The following is a 21,183-nucleotide window of genomic DNA, read 5'->3' as shown; positions in this document are numbered from 1 at the left end:
GTTTCGGGTTTCATTTATTCATTTGATTGTGATTTGTTGTAGTTTTAGGCTTAGAAGATTATTTTACCTTATTTCTGCTCATTTTTGGTTTAATACAGCTCTACAATTCTTTGAAAAACTTATTTTGCGAAACAAATTTTTACATTAATATCTGTTCGTTTTTATTGACATAGTCTTTTTTTTACGGAAAAAGAAAATGATACTTTATGTCTTTTCGGCTTTTTTTTCTATAGGAGTCTATAGTTTGGCTGGCTATTTGTATGCTGGAGATACTTTTTCAACATTTTTAAATCTTGACTCAAATACTATTGTATAATTTAGTTTTATACCTCCTCAAGTTAACCTGAAAAATAAAACTTAATATCACTCCAAAAAAATTCTTTGCGCTCTTTGACAACCCGGATTCGCGTACATTCTTTTGATCTAGTTGAATTATAAGTCCAGAAGTAGCAATAGTAGTAGCCCTGAAAATTCATCTTAATGCCCCCAGGCGTTCTTGAGATATTGCTGAGATGTATTATTGGCAACCAGCGCACACACGGTGCTTTTTGATTTAGTTTTAAAGGAAAATTAAGTTTTAAAGAATATTGGGCAAATTGCATAACTGTGGGGGTTGACATACCCAATATCCCTAGAGACATAGCTGCTGGACCGTTTTACTATGCTGAACAAAATGGCTCTCAAATTTTGATTATATGTGTTTGGAAAATTAAAGGGCTTTGGAGGAAGCCTGCATGCCCTCTAATCACTTTTGAGTCTTAAAACGGCACTAAAACTTTGCATTTCCAATTGAATGAGCTGCTTTAGAAGTTTCAATGATAAACTAGCTATTATAGAGCGGTTCTGTCTATGATATTGCTTATATACCCTTTGAAAACCTGTTATAATATAGTTTTTTCGTTTAACTGAAACTCCCTGTAAACATCCGTTAAGATTTTTACTTTAATACCCTTAGGGTTATTAGTTACAGTATTATTATTATAATTAGTAGTACTAGTAGTAATAATAATATTCATATCACTAGTACTAGTAGCGGCAGTAGTATTAACATACTGTCTTTTAGTCAGTTGAACACCTCTCTCATCAAGTCCTGGAAGTTTCAACTTGATGCAATTAGTCTTTGCTATGACACTGCTGATATATCCTTTTGATAACCTGTATATGCATATACTTCTTAAAATTTTCATCCTAATACTCTTAGCTTTACGTTAAGTAGTTGCAATTAATAGTAATTGAAGTTGTAGTAGTAGTAGTAGCAATAGTAGTAGTAGCAGCAGTAGTAGTAGTAGTAGTAACAGTAGTAGTAGTAGTAGTAGTAGTAGTAGTAGTAGTAGTAGTAGTAGTAGTAGTAGTAATAGTAGTAGTAGTAGTAACAGCAGTAACAGTAGCAATAGTAGTAGTAGTAGCAGTTGGGGTAGTAGAAGTAATAGTAGTAGTAGCAGTAGTTGTACTAGTAGCAGTAAATGTAGCATTGGTAGTGGTAGTCATATTAGTGGGTGCGTGCATATATTGCCTTATGGTCAAATGATCTTCCCCTTTAAACATTGTCTGAATATTTCAACTTAATACCCAAATCCATTCTTGAGATGCGCTCTTTTGAAAATTTCCCCTTAAAATTTGGTTTAGTTCAAATTTACACTCAATGTTCTATTAAATTTTTACATTAGGTCTTCATAAACCCTATGAAGATTCTACTAGTATCGTAACAGTAATGGTGGTACTAGGAAAAGTAGTATCCGTAGTAATGTTGTATTAGTAGTCGTAGTAACAGAAATAACAGCAGTACTAACAAAAGCAGTAGCATGTACATGTTGCCTTTGGTCATTTGAACATCTCCCTCATGACACCTCGAAAGTTTCACCTTGATACGGTAAGCTGTTCCAAAATATTGTTGATGCGCTCTTTTGACGTCCTTTTCATCTTAATACTCTTAGCCTTGCAATTAATTGCAATTAAAGCAGTAGTTGGAGTAATTTATTAGCAGTTGCAGTAGTACTAGTAGTAGCAGCAAAAGGCGCAACGGTAGTAGTGTCAGTAGTAGCATGCACATATTATCTTTTGGCCAATAGATCTTCCCCTTGAAGCGTCTCTGAAAGCTCCACATTGATACCCAAATCCATTCTTGAGATTCGCCCCTTTGACAATCTGCATGCACTTAGTATGTTTTAATCTTGTTAAGATTCCCCTGTGATATTCTGTCAAATTTCCACCTCCATACGCGTAGCCTTAATAGTACTAGCATTATAGTAGTAGTTGTAGTAATAAGATCAGTAGTGCAGTAATAGTGTTTTATTAGCAGTAGTAGTAACAGTAGTAGCAGAAGTAGTAGTAGCATGTACATGTTGCCTCTTGGTCAGTTGAACATTCCTCTGAAGTTCTACCTCAAAGAAGTTCTACCTTGATACAGTAAGCCGCTCCAAAACAGAAGTTCCACAGAAGTTCTACCTCAATACGGTAAGCCGTTCCAAAAATATTGGTGAAACCTGTATCAGCACTCTGTATGCAAAGAGAATCTTTTGATTTAGTTTAACTTTCCCCTCAGCGTTTCCTAAGATGTTCATTTTAATATCCTCAGCCCTAGTAGTACTCGCTACAGAAGCAGCAGTTTTAATTGTGGTGATGGTAGTATTGGTACTAGTAGTAGCAATGGTAGCAGTAGTAATGGTAGGAGTTGTAGTAGTAGTAGCGTGCAAATATTGCCTTTTTCGTCAATTGACCATATCCCTTATCATTTCTTGGAAGTTCCAAATTAATATGTTCAGTCATTCCTGAGTTACGCCCTTTTGACAACTCATATGCACCTAACGTCTCTGAAAAAATTATTCGAATACGCTTTGTCTTTATGGAAAATAAAGGTCAAATACGCGAACCTTTATCAACAGCATATACTATATGTGAGCATTGGACGCATTGCCTAACTTACAGCCCTTTCCTTTAGGGCCGGAGGGAGTTGATATACTCAAAGGCATAATTATGGACATTTCAACGATGCTGGAGAAAATAAGTGTCTTAAAAATTTTAATTGGATGTTTGTTTTGGGAAATGATGGAAGTTGGATGGGCTTGTTGCCCTCCAATTACTTTCGACTCATTCAAAGGGTTCTATAGCTTCAAATTTCCAATCAAATGAGCCCCATACGCAGTTTTGTGACCACCTATTCCATAAATCTTATAAGCCTACATGGTATAACTTTCAACTCTAACCCCAGGGCATAACTTAAAACCCTTGCACCAGGGCTCTGGGGGGTTGTGCCAACCCTGAAGGCATTGTTATATGTTCGTTCGACTATTTTGAACAAAATGGATGCACCTTAATTTCTATTTGATACTTTTAGGGAAAAAAGGGCGTCAGGGGGGAGTGCTAGTTTCCTTCCATCACTTTTGACTCTTAAAAGGGAACTAGAACATTCAATTCCAATAAAATAAGCTTCCTCTAGGGTTTATACGACCAACCCTTTCCTAAGAACCAGATATGCCCCTGGGGTATAACTTACAACCATTGCCATCAACCTCCTGGTAGTGGTTGGGTTTCAACCCTGAAGGCCTTGCTCTATGATCTTTGGACTATTTTGAACAGAATGGCTATCTCGAAGTTTCTGTGAGATCTATATGAGAGAAACAGACCGTGGGGGGAAGGCTAGTTGCCCTCTGATCACTTTTGACTCCAAAAAAGGGCACTAGAACTTCTTATATTCAATTAAATGAGCCCCCTCAAAAGTTTATACGACCACCCATTCCTTAAAAATCTAATCTGTTTATAATTTTCATCTACTATAACTTACAGCCTTTGCGCTGAGGGATGTGGAGGGGGGGGGTCGTCATCCCCACAGACATAATTACAGGACCTTTCAACTATGTTGCCCTTTTAATGAATCAAAAGTGATTGGAGTTCAACCAGCCCCTCCTACTCCCATCATTTCCTAAAACAAACATCCAATCCAAATTTTCTCAACTATAGGCTCAATAGTAATTACCTCAATGTATGTTCTTTTGCGGTATACAATGTCAGAAACTGACACTTTGCTGCCACTCCTTCTTTTTTGTTACCTCAAAAGGGTAAAAACAATTTTCGGAAAAGAAAATTCTCCGGTATTTCAGAATATTTTTTTGAACAATAAGACCCCTAAATAAAAAAAAAACAAAAACAATAAGAACAAAGCTACAAAACAAATAAGCACGCAGCAATAACTTTTCCTCTCATGAGTGTTTAGATGGAGTGGTCATTTCATCACAGTCCCAATATTGCAACTTTGCGTTATAGTTTTGCTCAATGTTTCCCAAAAGGCCGTGTGTTACTTTTAAAACGTGAAACTGCCCTTATCTCAGGCAATGTTTATGTTCATGTCAAATTGCCCATAATTTAAAACAACATTTATGAAATTCTGTCTTGTCTATTGCGATTTTTATTATTCTTGTCAGAGGCAATGCTGTAGCGTTGCCTATAGTAAAGGCCATATGGCTCCAATGTTTTATTATTTTTTTTCCCCAGAGGCACTTCATACGGAAGGGGTCGTCGTAGAAACTTCGAAGGGGGCTCATTCGATTGGAAATCGAGAGCTCTAGTGCCCTTTTTAATTGTCTAAAATGATTGGAGGGAAAATAGCCCCCCCCCCCACGCCCATCATTCCCCCAAACACATCCAATCAAAATTTTGAGATAGCCATTTTGTTCAGCGTAGTTGATTTCCAGATAGAAAATATGTTTTTGAGGATGATAATCCCCCAAAACCCTCAGGGCAAGAGATTCAAAGGGATAGTGCCCTTTTTAATAGTCGAAAGTGATTGGAGGGTAACTAGACCCCCCCATGCCCATCATTTCCCCAAACACATCCAATCAAAATTTTGTGATAGCCATTTTGTTCAGCGTAGTTGATTTCCAGATAGAAAATATGTTTTTGAGGAGGACAATCCCTCACAACCCTCAGGGCAGGGGTTTTGAGTTATGCCCTGGGGGCATATAAGGTTTTTATAGAAGGCGTTGTCGTAGAAACTTCAAAAAAGGCTCATTCGATTGGAAATTCAAAGGGATAGAGTCCTTTTTAATAGTCGAAAGTGATTGGAGGGCATCTACCCCCCCCCCCCACGCTCATCATTGCCCCAAACACATCCAATCAAAATTTTGAGATAGCCATTTTGTTCAGCGTAGTTGATTTCCAGATAGAAAATATGTTTTTGAGGAGGACAATCCCCCACAACCCTCAAGGCAACGGTTATAAGTTATACCCTGGGGGCATATAAGGTTTTTAAAGAAGGCGGTGTCGTAGAAACTTCAAAAACGGCTCATTCGATTGGAAATTCAAAGGGCTAGTGCCCTTTTTAAGTTGAAAGTGATTTGAGGGCAACTTACCCCCCCTCTCACGCCCACCATTTCCCCAAACACATCCAATCAAAATTTTTAGACAGTCATTTTATTAATTAAGTTCTGAAAATAAGGTCTTTGAGGATGACAACCCTCCCACAGCCCTCAGGGCAAGGGTTGTAATTTAAGGATTCTCCGAATCCTTTATATTATTTTTTATGGAAGGGGTGCTCGTATAAACTTTAGAGAGGGCTCATTTGATTGGAAATTGAAAGTTCTTGTTCACTTTTGAAGAGTCAAAAGAAATTAAAGGGCAACTAGCCCCCCCCCCTCCTCCACGCCCTATACGCATCAGATACAAATTTTGAGATAGATATTTTGTTAAAATAGTTCAAAGTTCTGATAGCAAAAAACTCTGGTGTCGACACAGCCCACCAGGGCCCGAGGGTAGGCGTTGTAAGTTATGCCCTGGGGGCATATAAACAATCAAACAATCATTAAATAAACAGTCAATGCAAACAAACATACCATAGATATTAACGTAAATTAATAAAATAAATTTAGTTTTTTAAATTAATTTTCTTATGTTACTAAGTTTTAGATAATAGACAACTAAAGGTCATAAAGGCAATAAGGTTTCGATGTTTGATTGTTTTTTAGTTGTGCACTAAGATTAGTGAAAACAGGGCCACCAACGGGAAGGTTGTGCACAGCCAGCCCCGTCCGCCCACCCTTTAGGATTAAACCCGACCCCCGAATATCCTCCCATATGTAGCGCCAATATGAGGATAGCCTTATATAGTGCTTGTTAATTGTTATCTCTTTTGTAAAGTTACGTTAGTTTTTTTAATTAATTTTTTTCTGTTACTAAGTTTTAGACAATAGAGAACAAAAGGTCAAAAAGACTATAAGGCTTTAATGTTTTATTGGATCTTTTTCTAAAAACTCCTCATTTTGTTGTGTACAGCCAACCCTGCCCGCCCACCCCTTAGCATTAAACCCGACGCACTGATATCCTCCCATTTCCAGTGCAAACTCAAAATATTCAAATTAAGATCTATGAACTTCTAACGAATATAATTTTTACGTTTGGAGAACCCTGTGCTTAAAATTTTCAAGAATTTGAACCTTTTAAAATATAATCAATTTTTAGACTCATTTTTCATAATTTGACAAACCAAGTCTTCAAATTTTAAGAATATTATTTTTTCCAAATTGCCCGTGGAGGACACAATGCCTACACACTTTCAAAGAATTTCAATTATTTTCAAATTTCCACAATTCTTTTTTTCATTTCCATAACTAATTCCACGTTTCCACATTTTTTTCATCAAAATTAATTTATAAAATTCAATTTTCATAATTTCACAACCTAAAGACTTCAAATTTCCGTAAATTAATTTTTTTCCAAATTTTACAAGTCATAGAACTAATGCTCCTACTTTAACAACTCAAAGCCAACTTATTTTGATAATATTAAAAGCTTTCATATATTCAAATTCTTAATGCTTATAATTTTCATATTTTTTTGACAGTATAATGCTTTTTTTAAATTCCATAACTGTTAGACCTACTTTTCATATTTCGATAACTCGAAAGAATCAAATTTCAAGAATCTTATCAAATTCTAGATTTTCACACTTTAAGGCCTATAGTTTTATGGTTGAAGAACACAATGCCTACCCACTTTCGAGTATTGCAATTTTTTTCAAGTATATACACAAGTTAGACTCAATTTTCACAATTTCACTACCTAGAGTCTTCAGACTTTCAAGAATATTTATAGATTTGACACTTCTAACATTTTTGTTGTTATTTTTGACAACACAATGTCTTCACAATTTACGGAATCCCAACTTTTTCAATTTAGTCATGAGCTATAATTTCTCTTTTTTTAATCGTTAACAATACCTCAGTTTTCCAAGAACCCTAATACAGACGCATGCGATCTTCAAAATCGTGTCTTCAAAATTTAGATTTCACTGCTGCAATAGGCCCATTATAATACAAGCTACAAGGAGACCAAAATTAAACCCTGATTAATTCAGCTTCAACTGCTTATGCGAGGATACTGATTCTTTTGAAAAAAGGTTGACCCCCCCCCCCCCAACGACAAACCCTCCAAGAATAAGTTTTTTAATGATTTCCATATTTAGAATGGCCAGAAAACTACGGTAGATATGGTCCCCAAAACCGCAGTCCTTACTTTAATAAAGAATAATTTCAATAAGAGATGCCATTAAAAAAGGATATGCTGCTTTTATTGTATGTTTTGTTCCTGACTGCGAGAATCAATGTATTTGGATTGATGCTTGGTGGACCATCCTTCTAAGGGAATAGACAACATTTTGTCCCACTCATTTAACAGTGTGAAAGCATTAACGATGAATCTAGATTCAAAACTTATCCAGTTAGCTGAAAAAGAACAAGCACAAGTGAACTTACTTATAGAATAAGAAATCCTTTGATCTTTGGTTCAAATCCTTTGTTTGTCTAGAAACGTGATATGTGTAATAGTATGCCATCCATTGAAGACAATGTTAGTTCAAAAGTGGACATACCTGCTCAAGACGTTAAATTACTATCGGACATAATTGACAACCTTAATAGAGAAAGTGAGGGTTTCAACGAATTACATACCCGTCAAGCTTCTACTAAGCGATGGGTAAATGGAACTGCTGGTATTTCTCGCAGCTCTAGCGCTGGAACATATGTTACGTCAAATGATTCATTAAAGAAGAAAAAAGTAGTAGCAGATTCAGAAACGGTAAGAATGCATGATGTAAGTGTAGTACAACAGCAGCGAAACCAGCATTCAATGCATGGTAACTTTAGGTCGCTTATTTTAATATTCATAAATGTTCTCTACTATGAAAGAAATGTTGTAGAGTCTTAACCGTTTAGACCAGTGGTTCTAAAACTGTGGTACGCATACCCCTTGGGGGTATATACAATTTTTAAAAGATACGTAATTTGTTTAATTTAAGATTATTTTGATATTTTAGCTATAGTTTACTTAGTACCGGTAACTGAAAAAGGGTAGATAGAGTGTTTTGTGGGTAAAAAGGGGTACAGTATCTAAAGGAGTTTTAGAACCACTGGTTTAGACAACTTTTCCTTAGATTTTGCTGATACACTCTTTTGACAACTAACATCCACGTAACGTGTTTTGATTTGGTTCGACACCCTCCTCCTCAATGTTTCCTGAAATTTTTACCTCAATTACCCTATGTGTTTTTGGACACCCAGAGCGTGAATGCCCCCTTTTCTCGAGAAAAAAACATTTTCTCGAGAAATCTCGAGATGTAAACATTGAGAAGCTTGTATAGCTGACAGTTCTATCCCCAGAAGCTGTGGGGAGATATGTTGTCCCTGGAAGCATAGTTATATGACCTTTGGGTTATTTTGAACAAAATTTTTATGTTTAAATTTTGTCAGCTGTCTTCGGGGGAGGGAGGTTAAAATGAGCGTGAAAGGGAACGGGTCGTCATCCTGTTATTCATGATTCTTAAAAGAGGAGCTAGAACTTTCAATTTCCAATTGAATGTGTCCCTTCTGAAGTTTTTACGGCAACCCCTTCCATATGAAGTGGCTCTGGAAAAAAAACAACTAAATAATCAATACATTGAAGCACTGTGGCTCTTAACTATAGGCAAAGTTAGAGCATTGGTTCTGAAATTACAAATAGCAGATAAAAAGAAATCAAGAACTTATGTTATGTTAAATTTTCAGACTGCAAAAAATGGCATTTACATCAGCATACTTGTACGAAGGAATGGAATATTATTTTCTTTAATTATATAAACTACGTATGTGAGGGTTTTAAATTTTGTCAGTCAAATAAAGTCCTAGTGAGTTTAGAAACTTTGAGGTATTAGCTTAGCGTGAAACATCTTACACTTCGTGAATCCCGTATGAGTCGGCTATTTATAGACAGTAGTATTGTTTTCCTTCAGCACAACAGCGCTATCTTAATATGATGTCTCAAATCATAGATGGCGCTGCAAAATATTTTTTAACTTATGAATTTCGCTTGAACAGAATTTTAGGTATATTGTTAATATTTAGGTATATTGTTAATATTGTTAATATCCTATAGCCTATGTTAATAGACTATTAGACCTATTTTTATCGCTAATTATCGATTTTTTGCTTCACACGCGTTGGAATATCCTAGAGTTTTTAAATATGTTTCCTTTTGGAAATTGTAGAACACAACAACTTATGGCTTCATGGGTTTTTCAGTTGAATCAGCATTTTCAACTTTCAGTCGTGTAGAACTTATGTCCAAATAATTTGTAAGAAAAAAAGTCTTGGAAGATTAATTAACAAAGATATGTTAATTAAGTTAACATTCCGAACCTTTTTTTATATGCCTTTTATGAACTGTTTTAAAATCATTTAACGGAAGGGAATTTATACAGTCTAAGAAAACGCTGAATTTCTTCTTCAATCTAGTATTATTTGCATACCGTGGCTCTCACACTCTTTTAACTCCTGAAGAGAACCTCTAGGCTCTATATCGATTTAACCGACATAATTTTTTTTTTAAAGTTTAATTACTTGACACGAAATGTCCTAGGCCGGGCTATCCTAACTTGCCTATTGTATATATTTGATTCACTCGTGGTTAGAAAATGCGTGGTTCTGGGTAACAAAACGAATCCTTTTTCCGCTTCAAATTCCGTGAATCAAATTCCATTGGATTTGGGTCGAGATGCATCTAAATCGGTTTCTACATATTCAAATACAACAGTAAGCTCTTTGAAAATATATTCCTTCTGTTATCATACTTAATTTTGGTAGTGTTTGCCAAAATATTTTTTTTTATATGGCATGCTCTAAACGACTTTTTAGAGAATCGATTACTAACACTGTCAATAAATACTGTCAACAAATACTTAAGTTTTATTGCATTTCGGTTTATGAAAGGAAAATGTGAAATGTAAAATTGAAAAGCAATAACTTTATCCTTGGGTGATAAAAACGTGCCGAAATGTTATTCTGGATTTAACCTTCCAAGATACTACCGATGTACTAATATAAATGTAATGAAGAATTGAAATGGATTTTGTGCAAAAATCAAAGAGGAGAGACTTTTTCGTTCAATAACTTTTTTTTGCATATACCTTAAGGGTTTAATATTTAATAGTAGAGTGGACAATTGAAAAGAATACCAGAATTTTGACTTTTTTTTTTTTTTTTTTTTTTTTTTTTTTTTTTTTTTTTTGCTTTGTCATCATATGCGCTTTTCAATATCGATATAATTCCTTTTTGGTTATGATGTCTCTTCTCACTGTACTCCAACCGTTTCACCAACAGACCATAGCCACAGGAAATCGTCCAGAATTATTACATTGGTTATCAGAACAGAAACCTTGTGGATACAGAGAACAATAAAAAGAGGTTTTTAGTATATCTGTCGTAGCTTCCTGCGTATTAGACTTATTTTAGGAACTTTATAGTACTATGGCAAGTGTGAATGGGAACATAAAGTTTTTTTTCCGTTGGATAGTGGTTAGATGGTTGTTTTCATGAAGGGATAACAATAATAACAAAAATATTCATAATTGAGCATGTATGGAGGGATTCTTTCTAAGAGGGGACATCACATGACTCAAAAACACAATTAAATTATTCACCTTTTAAATGATTCACCTGGGATTGATAGCAAAATATTGCTCACTTCTGAGGCATCATTCTTGAGCAGGGAGCCAGAAAGTCGGCAGTTCTGAGATATGCTTAAAATTTGACGGTTTAATGGTTAAAGCCATGGGAAAATAATTCGCTTAATCCTCCTTTTTGAAACAATGAATGGTGCTTGCACCTGGACTGGAAGAAGCCGAAGGTATAAAATATTTTTGCCTACATTTTTACGTCACACTCGCACGAAGACACTCACACTCGATTCAAACTCGTACGAACGGTATATGAGGCTAAAAAATGCTATAAGCAGTCAAAAATTCATTCTCTTGTCCCGTTATCCCAAGGCATATACCCCACGGTTTTAAGAATGCTTAATGAAAAAACGCCTATCTTTCTGCTGAAAACTCGACACTGGGGACGGGAAAAAAACTGTGGACCCTCTTTGTGCCTCCCATCATGCAAATTGACTGTGCTTGTATTATTTCAGTTCAAACAATATGAAACTGGTCTATCTTTCTATTAATAGTATGCTATGGAGGAGGGAGGATGTTGGTGAGGTCACGTACCCACTTTGACCCTCTAATAAAGAAGATTGAAAATCTTTGCGTGATCCCACTTTAAAGAAGATGAAAATTCTTTTTCTTTCCATAAAAATTCAGTGACAGAGGGGAGTGAGAGGTAAGGAGGGGTAAGTTCATTTCTTGCTTGCAGTTCCAACTGATTGAACCATTGTATATTTGTAAATTAAGGAAGGTGTTGTTTCTAGTGCTTCCTCCCTTCTTTTATTATATTCACAATTCTCTTGTGAGTAGAAGAAAATGTTCACCAGCGACTATAAATGCGCTCTTCAATTTTGGGATCTTTTGCTTACTTGTCCCCAAAAGTACAATAATTCGTCTGAAGATATGTTTATGGTCCTAAACACATGTTTGTGGTTCTCGACAAACAAAAAAATGTGTTTACGGTCAACACATCACATCCTGAAAATTTGATGTGTTGGGATTTCCTTGGATTTTTTTTTCTTTTCCTATTCTCCACTAAAAGTTCTATTTCTGTAAACGATTAGTTATTTTGAAGGAGCTTCTGTCAAGACTGGGTTCTAATATCTCTGTGCTTTAATTTATTCCAAGCGGCTCTTCTATTGACACCACTAACAGAATTGGGTTGCAAGTATGTCCTCACCTTCATGTGCACCACGAATTGCTCAGTTCCTCCCCCTTTGAAATTAACTTTAATGCAAGTATATGAAAGTTGGTTTCTAGTGTAACGGATTAGGTGTTTTTCATAATGACCAGATAGGAAGCATGATCTGATGGTGCTCGTCAATTCTTTCTTTTCTCTCTCGGTATTTTATTCTGTATTACATTATCAATCAAAACCTCTCGTCTTGGTCGATGAATAGAAAATATAACTGATGACGTAACTGATTATGCAAAGTAGGTGATACTTTTTTTTCACACAAAATTTTTCTTGCGGCACCCTATAATCTTTTTCAGCGCCCAATTCTACCCTTGATAAATTCCTAAGGCCTTTTTCAGCTCGTGGAGGTCCGTGACATTAGAATTTCGTTGACTGAGTCCGTGACTAAAAACCGAGTATACAATTATGGAAGAGAAAAGAGAGAGCAACCATCAACTTTTAATGTTAATTTGCCTGATAGATTAGAATAAGTTCTAAACCAAAGCATTAATAATCCCCTTCATGAAACAGACCAACATTCACAAGACACCTCACTGTGCCCCTAATCACCTTAGTCTGGAGGCCTTTGATAACCGTGGCCAGATTTCTGATGCTCGTAAGTTCAATCTAATATGTAGGCAGGGGAAACCTGGAAAAAAATTTGCATTTACTGAAATAGTTAACCCCAATGTCGAGGGACTAGTGACAAAGTTACGTTTTCAAAGCACACGGCTCCGAAAGTATTCATGGTTGGTGTTCAGCCTTTCATAAAAGGTGCATTCTATAAATACTACTTCCTATTCACTGAATCTGAGACCCGTAAAGGCTCACAACACCCAGTTGGATGCTTACTGTCAAATTTATATGCTGACCTTCAAGATGTTCTACTTGACTTCAACCATCATGATGAAAGACAGTATCATTTTACTGCAGTACAAAAAGCAATGTTGACTTTATCAAAATTCAAGAAGGAAAAGGCATTCCAATTGATCAGCAATAGAATTTGCAAGATCACGAGGAAAAGATTAAAAACCAAGAAATGTCAAGACCAATTGTCCAGGGTATTCTATTTTGTCATTATCATGAATTAGTCTTGCGGGGCTTTTCGTTAAAAAAGTCATATCTTTACAAAAAGTATTGAAAATAAGAGATTGTTGCAATCGCTGATGGATTACGGAAACACAAAATTGTGGGAGCATTTTAAATCATCCACTAAAAGCGGGAAATATGCATATTTTCCAGTGGAGATGATATCGTCGATAATGTAAGCAACCTCATTCGAGGCGCAATTTTGAATAGAGCGAAAATTGCAGTGTTTTTTCGATATTGACCGATCAGATGAGTGATGTAACTTCAAAAGAACAGCTTGATCTTGTCATCCGTTTCTATGACGTTCAGCAAGAATTTTTTTTTTGTGTCTTTGAAACTGGGAGGGACATGACAAGTGTAGGTCTTGAAAATTAGATCATTAGACTCTACTTAGAGTTTGGATTAGACATGAAAAAGTGAGTTGGAATTGGCTTTGATGAAGGTAGCGGCATGTCCGGTTGATACAAGGACACTCAAGCAGAGATACGAAAGCAGTATTCACTTAGCATTTACGTGCATTGTGTTTTGCATTGTTTAAACCTTGCCCTGGTAAAAGCCTCTAGATTGGATTTGCTTCAAATGCTATATGGATGCTCGCAAGAAGATGTTCTTTTTTCCTATTCTACCAAACGAACTGAGTATTAGTTTCTATTCAAACACATACTAAATAGCAAAAGCTCCTTCGCTTTTGTGACATATGGTGGGTTGAAAGGCATGATAGTATTGTCACTTTAATGGAGCTTTTCCCTGCTGTTTTGGAGTACTGAATAGCTTTTTCGACAACCAGTCCGATTCAGGTGTAATAGCGAAGGCCAACTCCTTAGTATTAGCGGGTACCGAGTTCAGCTCCATTTCATCTCTGATTCTTGTTGAAAAAGTGTGTTTGATTTTGCTTTCAACTTCCGTTTCTCTTCAGAAGGAAAATTTAGATTTATGAACATATTTATTTATGCAACTCTGCATTATAAGAGCGAGTGAAACGGTTTCCCGTCTTTTTATGAAGAAGCAGTCCAGACAGCATTAAGTGTTGGGACAGCCACCTAAATATCAAGACGGGAACATCGGTGAATCTCCTCTTCAGACTCTTCTCTGTTTTACGAAGACTTCGTCTTTTCTCCATACCTCGAGAAGCTACGTAAAGAACATGATACGAAATTTCTTAACCATCGAGCTACAGTATTTCAAATCCAACTCCTCTTCCCATGTTCTATTGTTGATGCTGTATTAGCTGAGATTTCGACGAAGCTCCAAAAATATAAGCAGTTCTGTCTCTCTGAGACTAGCCTCCTTGCTGAGCTAACTGTCTGACATGCCAAATGTGGGTCTATAGGCAATTCTCACCGTCCCGATATAGCTTCTGAAACTCGTGGTGCGTGAAATAACCGCTTTTTTCTAACTGTGCATTTACTCTTGATTGTATTCACTTTTCTACCGTAGCATCTGCAGAGAGTTCATTTAGCACGCTAAAGCCGTTTAAAACATACCTCCGAAATCAAACAGGAAAGGGCAGGTCGTTTTGAGAGTAACCGTGATATGAAATACCGCTGTAAACAAAGTCGTGGTAAGGGAAGCAATTGTAGGACTTGTCATGTTGGAACCATTGCAGTAGTGACAGTAGTAGTACGGTTGGGTATTTTCTGCGCAAAAAATTGTTTTGTTATTTGGCTGCTATTTGCAGGGAAATAAGTGACTGGAAGGGTGCGAATCCCTCTTACACGCTTTTTTTAGTCCCCAGGCACTTCCATAAGCTCGCATAATCTTGGATCAATATTTGAGACAGTTTTCTTGCCTGGACAGGTCAAAAATATGTTTCCCCAGAATGCAATTGACCCTTACAGTTCCCGAGGCAAGGGCCCCAGGTTATTCAAACAACCTATTCTTCAAAGTTAAACTTTATTTTATAAGAAAGGTTGTCAAGTTACACCCATAATAAAACTGCAATAATGTCAGTGTTTGAATCTACACCATTTATGGTATGTGTTTATCGGTAATCCCCCCCCCCCCCGCCGTCCCCACTACAACATTTTTAGCAGAAAAGTAGTAATTCAGCATCTGGTTTAAACTGAAAGCATGTAGGCATTTTAAATCTTTATGATTCGAGGGCAAAGGAATAGCAAGTGAAAACTTAGTTGCGAAAACGAGGCAGGAATTGACTTGGTGCCAAACCAGCTGAGTCGTAGCTGCAGACTGACCCAATAAAAAGACGGAGGATGTCCAAATAACAATAATAAGATTATCATTCAGAAGGGGCTCGGCTCAATAGTAATCGAAACTCTAAAAAAACGGAATTTTGATAACAAAAGATACATTAAAAGAATTGAATTTTATGATGGTTCTAAATAAATAAAGTCTATTAGATTTTGTAATAGCCAATCCATAAAAAGTTACAAGCTTGAGAAAATTAGTTATTTGTCAAAAAGCTCTACTGTTCAGGTTTCAAGCTTCTATATACAAAATTGTGGAATTTTGCACTTTTTGCAGAAGAAAGATCATGGATGAGTGTTTATATATATATATATATATATATATATATATATATATATATATATATATATATATATATATATATATATATATATATATATATATATATATATATATATATATATATATATATATATATATATATATATATATATATATATATATATATATATATATAAATATATATATATATATATACTACTACTACTACTACTAACAACTCATAGCATCACCAAGCTGCCTGAGGCCAACACAGCTACACACGCTCCCCTTCTACCCGAATATATTCAAAGCTTCCCTCTTTACAACCGCCCACAAAATTCCAATGTTCTTAAAATCTTTCTTTATAATGTCCTCCCACGCCTGAAGGGGACGACCTGCTTTCCGTTTAGCCCTAGATGGTTGGCCAAAAAGAACAATCTTCGGCAATCTGTCATCCTTCATCCGCACAAGATGCCCTAACCACCTCAACCTTTCTTTCATTATAGACCTAGAAAGCGGTATTGAACCACATTTTTCGTATAGCCTATTGTTTTAATACGGTTTAATACGGTATTGTTTTAATACCGTATTAAATACGGTCAGTCAGCCGGGTACCCAGAACAATCCTTAAGCAATTTCTCTGGAAAACATCTAGCAAATCTTCATCCACTTTTTGGAGCGTTCATGCTTCAGAGCAATATCGGACTATTGTCATCACTGTATCTTCCGATTTTACAATCGTGGTCTTCCGACTTATATTTCTTTTCGTTCAGACTTTTTTTTAACTGTGAATAAACTCCATGAGTCGTGGCTATTCTACATTTAATATTTTTACTACCCCTACCATCATTACCGATAATGCTACCAAGGTAAGTGAAACTGCCCACCTGATCAATCTTTTCATTACCCAACGTCACCTTTTCATCTTTATTTATTCTTAGCCTTAGTGACTTAGTCTTCCTAACATTAATTTTCAAACCAATACTAGCACCCTGAACTCGCAAAACCTCTAAAACTTCATTCATTTTGCTCACACTTTCATCTAGGATGCTTAAATCATCAGCATAATCCAAGTCCAGGAGACTTTTTCCTCCCCATTTGATTCCGTGGTCTCCCATAGCCTTTCCTGTGCTCCTTAAAACAAAGTCCATCAAAATAATCCATATAAAGGGGGATAGAACACAACCCTGCTTAACTCCTGATTTAATACAAAACCAGCTGCTAACCTCATTTCCTACATTAACCGCAGCAGTGTTATTCTCGTACATAGCACTAATCACTTTAATGTATTTGTCTGGTATACCATACAAGGATAAAACCTTTACTAAAGCTCCAATATCAACAGAATCGAACGCTTGCTCATAATCTATAAAACTGAGGACCAAAGGTGTTTGAAAACTTAGGCACTTCTCAATTATTAACCTAAGAGTGAAAATTTGGTCAACACATCCTCTACCTTTTCTAAAACCGCACTGCTCTTCTCTTAAAGCTTTGTCTACGGCGTCTCTCAGTCTAAAAAGTATCATATTACTAAGTAATTTGCTACCTACAGACACCCGACTAATGCTTGGATAATTACCACACTCACTTTTATCACCTTTTTGATAAAGTGGCTTAATTAAGGTTCTCCTAGAATTGTTAGGTACTTACCCTTTTTCAAAAACCATATTCATAATCTTCAGTAACTTATTTCTAACCTCAGAGCCACCATATTTAAGAAACTCATTTACTACCCTATCAGCACCTGGAGCCTTATTATTCTTTAATCCTTTTAGTACTGTTTCTGATTCCTCCTCACAAAACAAATCTTCCTTCACATCCAAGGTATCACAAACTTTTTCATTTTCCTCTATATTTTTTCCTGGAACTCTATCTCGGTTAAGCAAGTTCTCAAAATGTTCGGCCCATCTCTCTTTAGTTTTTTCCTTATCGCTAATTGCCACCCCATTCCTATCTTTAACTGGGACAAGTCCGGATTGACTACTACCTTTCAATTCGTTAACGTGCCAGTACAATATTTTACTATTATGCCGTCTAGCTGCATCTTCTAAATCCTCGGCAATTTTATCCATGGCCTCCACTTCACACCTCCTTAGTTCCTATTTCAATGCTTTCTCCACTTTCTCTACATTTCTTTTATTTTTATGCGATCTATCCCACAGATAATTCTTTTACAAATCCCTCCTCCTTTCTATTAAACATAAAGCTTTTTCACTAATATTCTTAGCTGCAGTTCTAGCTTTCTTCCCTAATACACCTTCAGCAACTTCACAAATTATTTTTCTAAAATTATTCCAACCTTCCTCCACATTATAAAATTTTAAACTCTCAAGTTTAGCAGTCAACTGTTCCTGGAAAGTTTCTCTCAAATTCTCATCCTGGAGTCCACTAACATCATAACTTCACGGGAGGTCGTTACCCTTCTTATATTTCAGCTTTAAATTAACCCTTGACACTACTAGATGGTGATCTTTACTTTTAACTTCAATAACGGGACTCCTATATACCCTAGTACCTTGTATTGATCCTGCCAGTATTCGATTTACTATAACATAATCAATAAGGTTTGCTGTCTTACCATCAAGTGAATACCATGTTAACTTATGAGCCATTTTATGACCAAACACCGTATTGGTTATAACTAGATTGTTATACCTACAAAATTTCAAAAGTCTGTATCCATTACTGTTTTCTTTTACTACATCAAATTTACCTAAGCTGAGATAGCATCTATCCTTATTTCTACCAACCTGGGCGTTAAAATCTCCCAGTAATAACATCATATTTCTACCTGGGACCTTGTCTATTTGCTCCTGTAACTGTAAGTAAAATTCATCTGAGTCACTAGTATCTCCATCAGTCGGTTCTACAGGTGAGTATACTACTATAGCTGATACCCTGAACTTTTTAGTCATAAAATGAGCAATTAGTATTCTGTTATTAATACCTTCCCAGCCTAAACAAGACTTAGCAGCTTCCTTATTCATCATGAGCCCTGCTCCCTGCCTATGTACCCCATCCTTCCTGCCTGAGTAAAAAAATTCTATATCACCTAATGTCATGCTTCCTACCCCTGGGATATGAACTTCTGAAACTCCTAATAAGTCAAGTTTCAATCGTCTGAATTCGTCAGTCAAAATGTCGATACGATAGTCATTTTTTAATGTCGTAACATTCCAAGTTCGAATTTTCATGTTCTTTAAATCATTGAAATTATTTTCGCCTCAGGAAAAGCAATGATCCTGGATACCAGTGCAGGACGGGGATCACATATCTTCTCAAGTCTACACCGAAGTGCTTAATCCGGCTTAGAACCGGACAGCAAGAACTCCCTGGGACCTCCATGAATGGAGGCTTTATATAATCCTGGGCTCATCTTGGTCACAACATGGTTTTCAGCACTTGGCAATGCTCTTCTGTCAACAGGAATTGAAATCATGCACAGACAATCTCAAGCCTATTATCTCCGGCTCATAATATATTCAGGCCTACAAATATTATGCTACTACGGGGAGGCAACCCGTAATAAATAAATTAGCTAGGAAGAGGTTTTTCAGCCCAAAGACGCCCATTAAAACATACCAATCCCAGAAGAATTGTCCATTAGTCAGAATCCCGTGCGAATGCTGTGTCGTTTACTAGGCTATAATTTCCTCGAGAGGTGCCACTCCTCAAATGGGAATAGAGTCGACCGCAAGGTCCCCAGTCTTGCAGGTACTCCGAAAAGGTCGAGGCAGCCCTTTTCAGAGGCCGTTGTCCATAGATCTTGATCTTACGCCCTGCTGCAGTTGTCCTCCTATTGAGGATCCTCCCGCGATGATGTCCTGCATCACCATGCAATTTAACCTATTGCTGGGAGAAGGTTCGCAACTCATGGAACTTGTGGACAAACCAGTGGGCCCTTTTGAGTGTAAATTTGAGGAACCTTCTTCCTCCTACACCCTTATTTATGACACCAGGAAAGCCCGCTCCAGTTCCTATCATAGACCTCCAAGGACAAGGTTTCTCTGTTGGCCGTCTCTTCTATGGAGTTATCCCACATATCTGTAGGGTATTCCCTTATTGCCCCCTGGGGACACGCTGAATGGCCTGGGGGAGGCAAGATAAACGGATTACTTTTGTTTTGCAAAGGCCATAACTCAGTGACATATTTAACCTACTACTTATAAATATACACAACTCACTGACTAGGCCTATATAAGTTATATACAGAAATATATAACTCAGTGACCTATTTAACCTTCTACTTATAAATATGTGTAACTCACTGACTAGGCCTATATAAGTTATATACAGAAATATATAACTGAGTGACATATTTATCCTACTACTTATAAATATGTGTAACTCACTGACTAGGCATATAAGTTATATACAGAAATATATAACTCAGTGACATATTTAGCCTACTACTTAAAATATGTGTAACTCACTGACTAGGCCTATATAAGTTATTTACAGAAATATATAACTCAGTGACATATTTAGCCTACTACTTATAAATATGTGTAACTCACTGACTAGGCCTATCTAAGTTATATACAGAAATATATAACAGAGTGACATATTTAAACTACTACTTATAAATATGTGTAACTCACTGACTAGGACTGTATAAGTTATATAAAGAAATATATAATTCAGTGATATATTTAGCCTACTACTTAAAATATGTGTAACTCACTGACTAGGCCTATATAAGTTATATACAGAAATATATAAATCAGTCACATATTTAGCCTACTACTTATAAATACGTGTAACTCACTGACTAGGCCTATATAAGTTATATACAGAAATATATAACTGAGTGACATATTTAGCCTACTACTTATAAATATTAAATAAATATAAATAAATATTAAAATATGTGTAACTCACTGACTAGGCCTATATAAGTTATATACAGAAATATATAAATCAGTCACATATTTAGCCTACTACTTATAAATATGTGTAATTCACTGACTAGGCCTATATAAGTTATATACAGAAATATATAACTGAGTGACATATTTACCCTACTACTTATAAATATGTGTAACTCACTGACTAGGCCTATCTAAGTTATATACAGAAATATATAACTGAGTGACATTATATATATATATATATATATATATATATATATATATATATATATATATATATATATATATATATATATATATATATATATATATATATATATATATATATATATATATATATATATATATATATATATATATATATATATATATATATATATCGGCAGAAGAAATGCAAACATTATTAAACATAATGGAGGAATATTTGGGTATGAAAGGATTAGACTTAAATAAGAAAGAAACAGTAATTGTAGTTTTTAGGAAAGGTAGAAAATTAAGGAATGATGATGAATTTAGATTTCAGGTGGTTGTATAGAGATTAAAAAAAAAATTGTGCATTTAAGGTTTAAGTTTTTTTTTAATGGTAAGTATGCACAGGAGGTTAAGCATAGAGTACAAAAGGGAAATATGTGCAT

At 35.7% G+C, this 21,183-nt stretch overlaps 1 protein-coding gene across 1 annotated transcript in view; it reads left to right on the top strand.

Annotated features, from left to right (window-relative positions):
- Positions 1 to 7,458: 7,458 nt before the first annotated feature.
- The window catches only part of LOC148956492 (voltage-gated inwardly rectifying potassium channel KCNH6-like), a 235,620-nt gene continuing 221,895 nt past the window's right edge, over positions 7,459 to 21,183 (top strand). Inside the window, exon 1 of the mRNA XM_089095635.1 lies at positions 7,459 to 8,064. Coding sequence (XP_088951761.1) covers positions 7,804 to 8,064 — 261 coding nt within the window. The 5' untranslated portion in view covers positions 7,459 to 7,803. The remainder of the gene's footprint in view (positions 8,065 to 21,183) is intronic.

Source organism: Artemia sp. Qi Xiang Cuo, chromosome 1 (genome assembly GCF_049724085.1).
Source record: "Artemia sp. Qi Xiang Cuo chromosome 1, ASM4972408v1, whole genome shotgun sequence".
NCBI lineage: Eukaryota > Metazoa > Arthropoda > Branchiopoda > Anostraca > Artemiidae > Artemia > Artemia sp. Qi Xiang Cuo.
The sequence above is the reverse complement of the archived record's forward strand: the minus strand, read 5'-3'. Positions and strand labels throughout refer to the sequence as shown.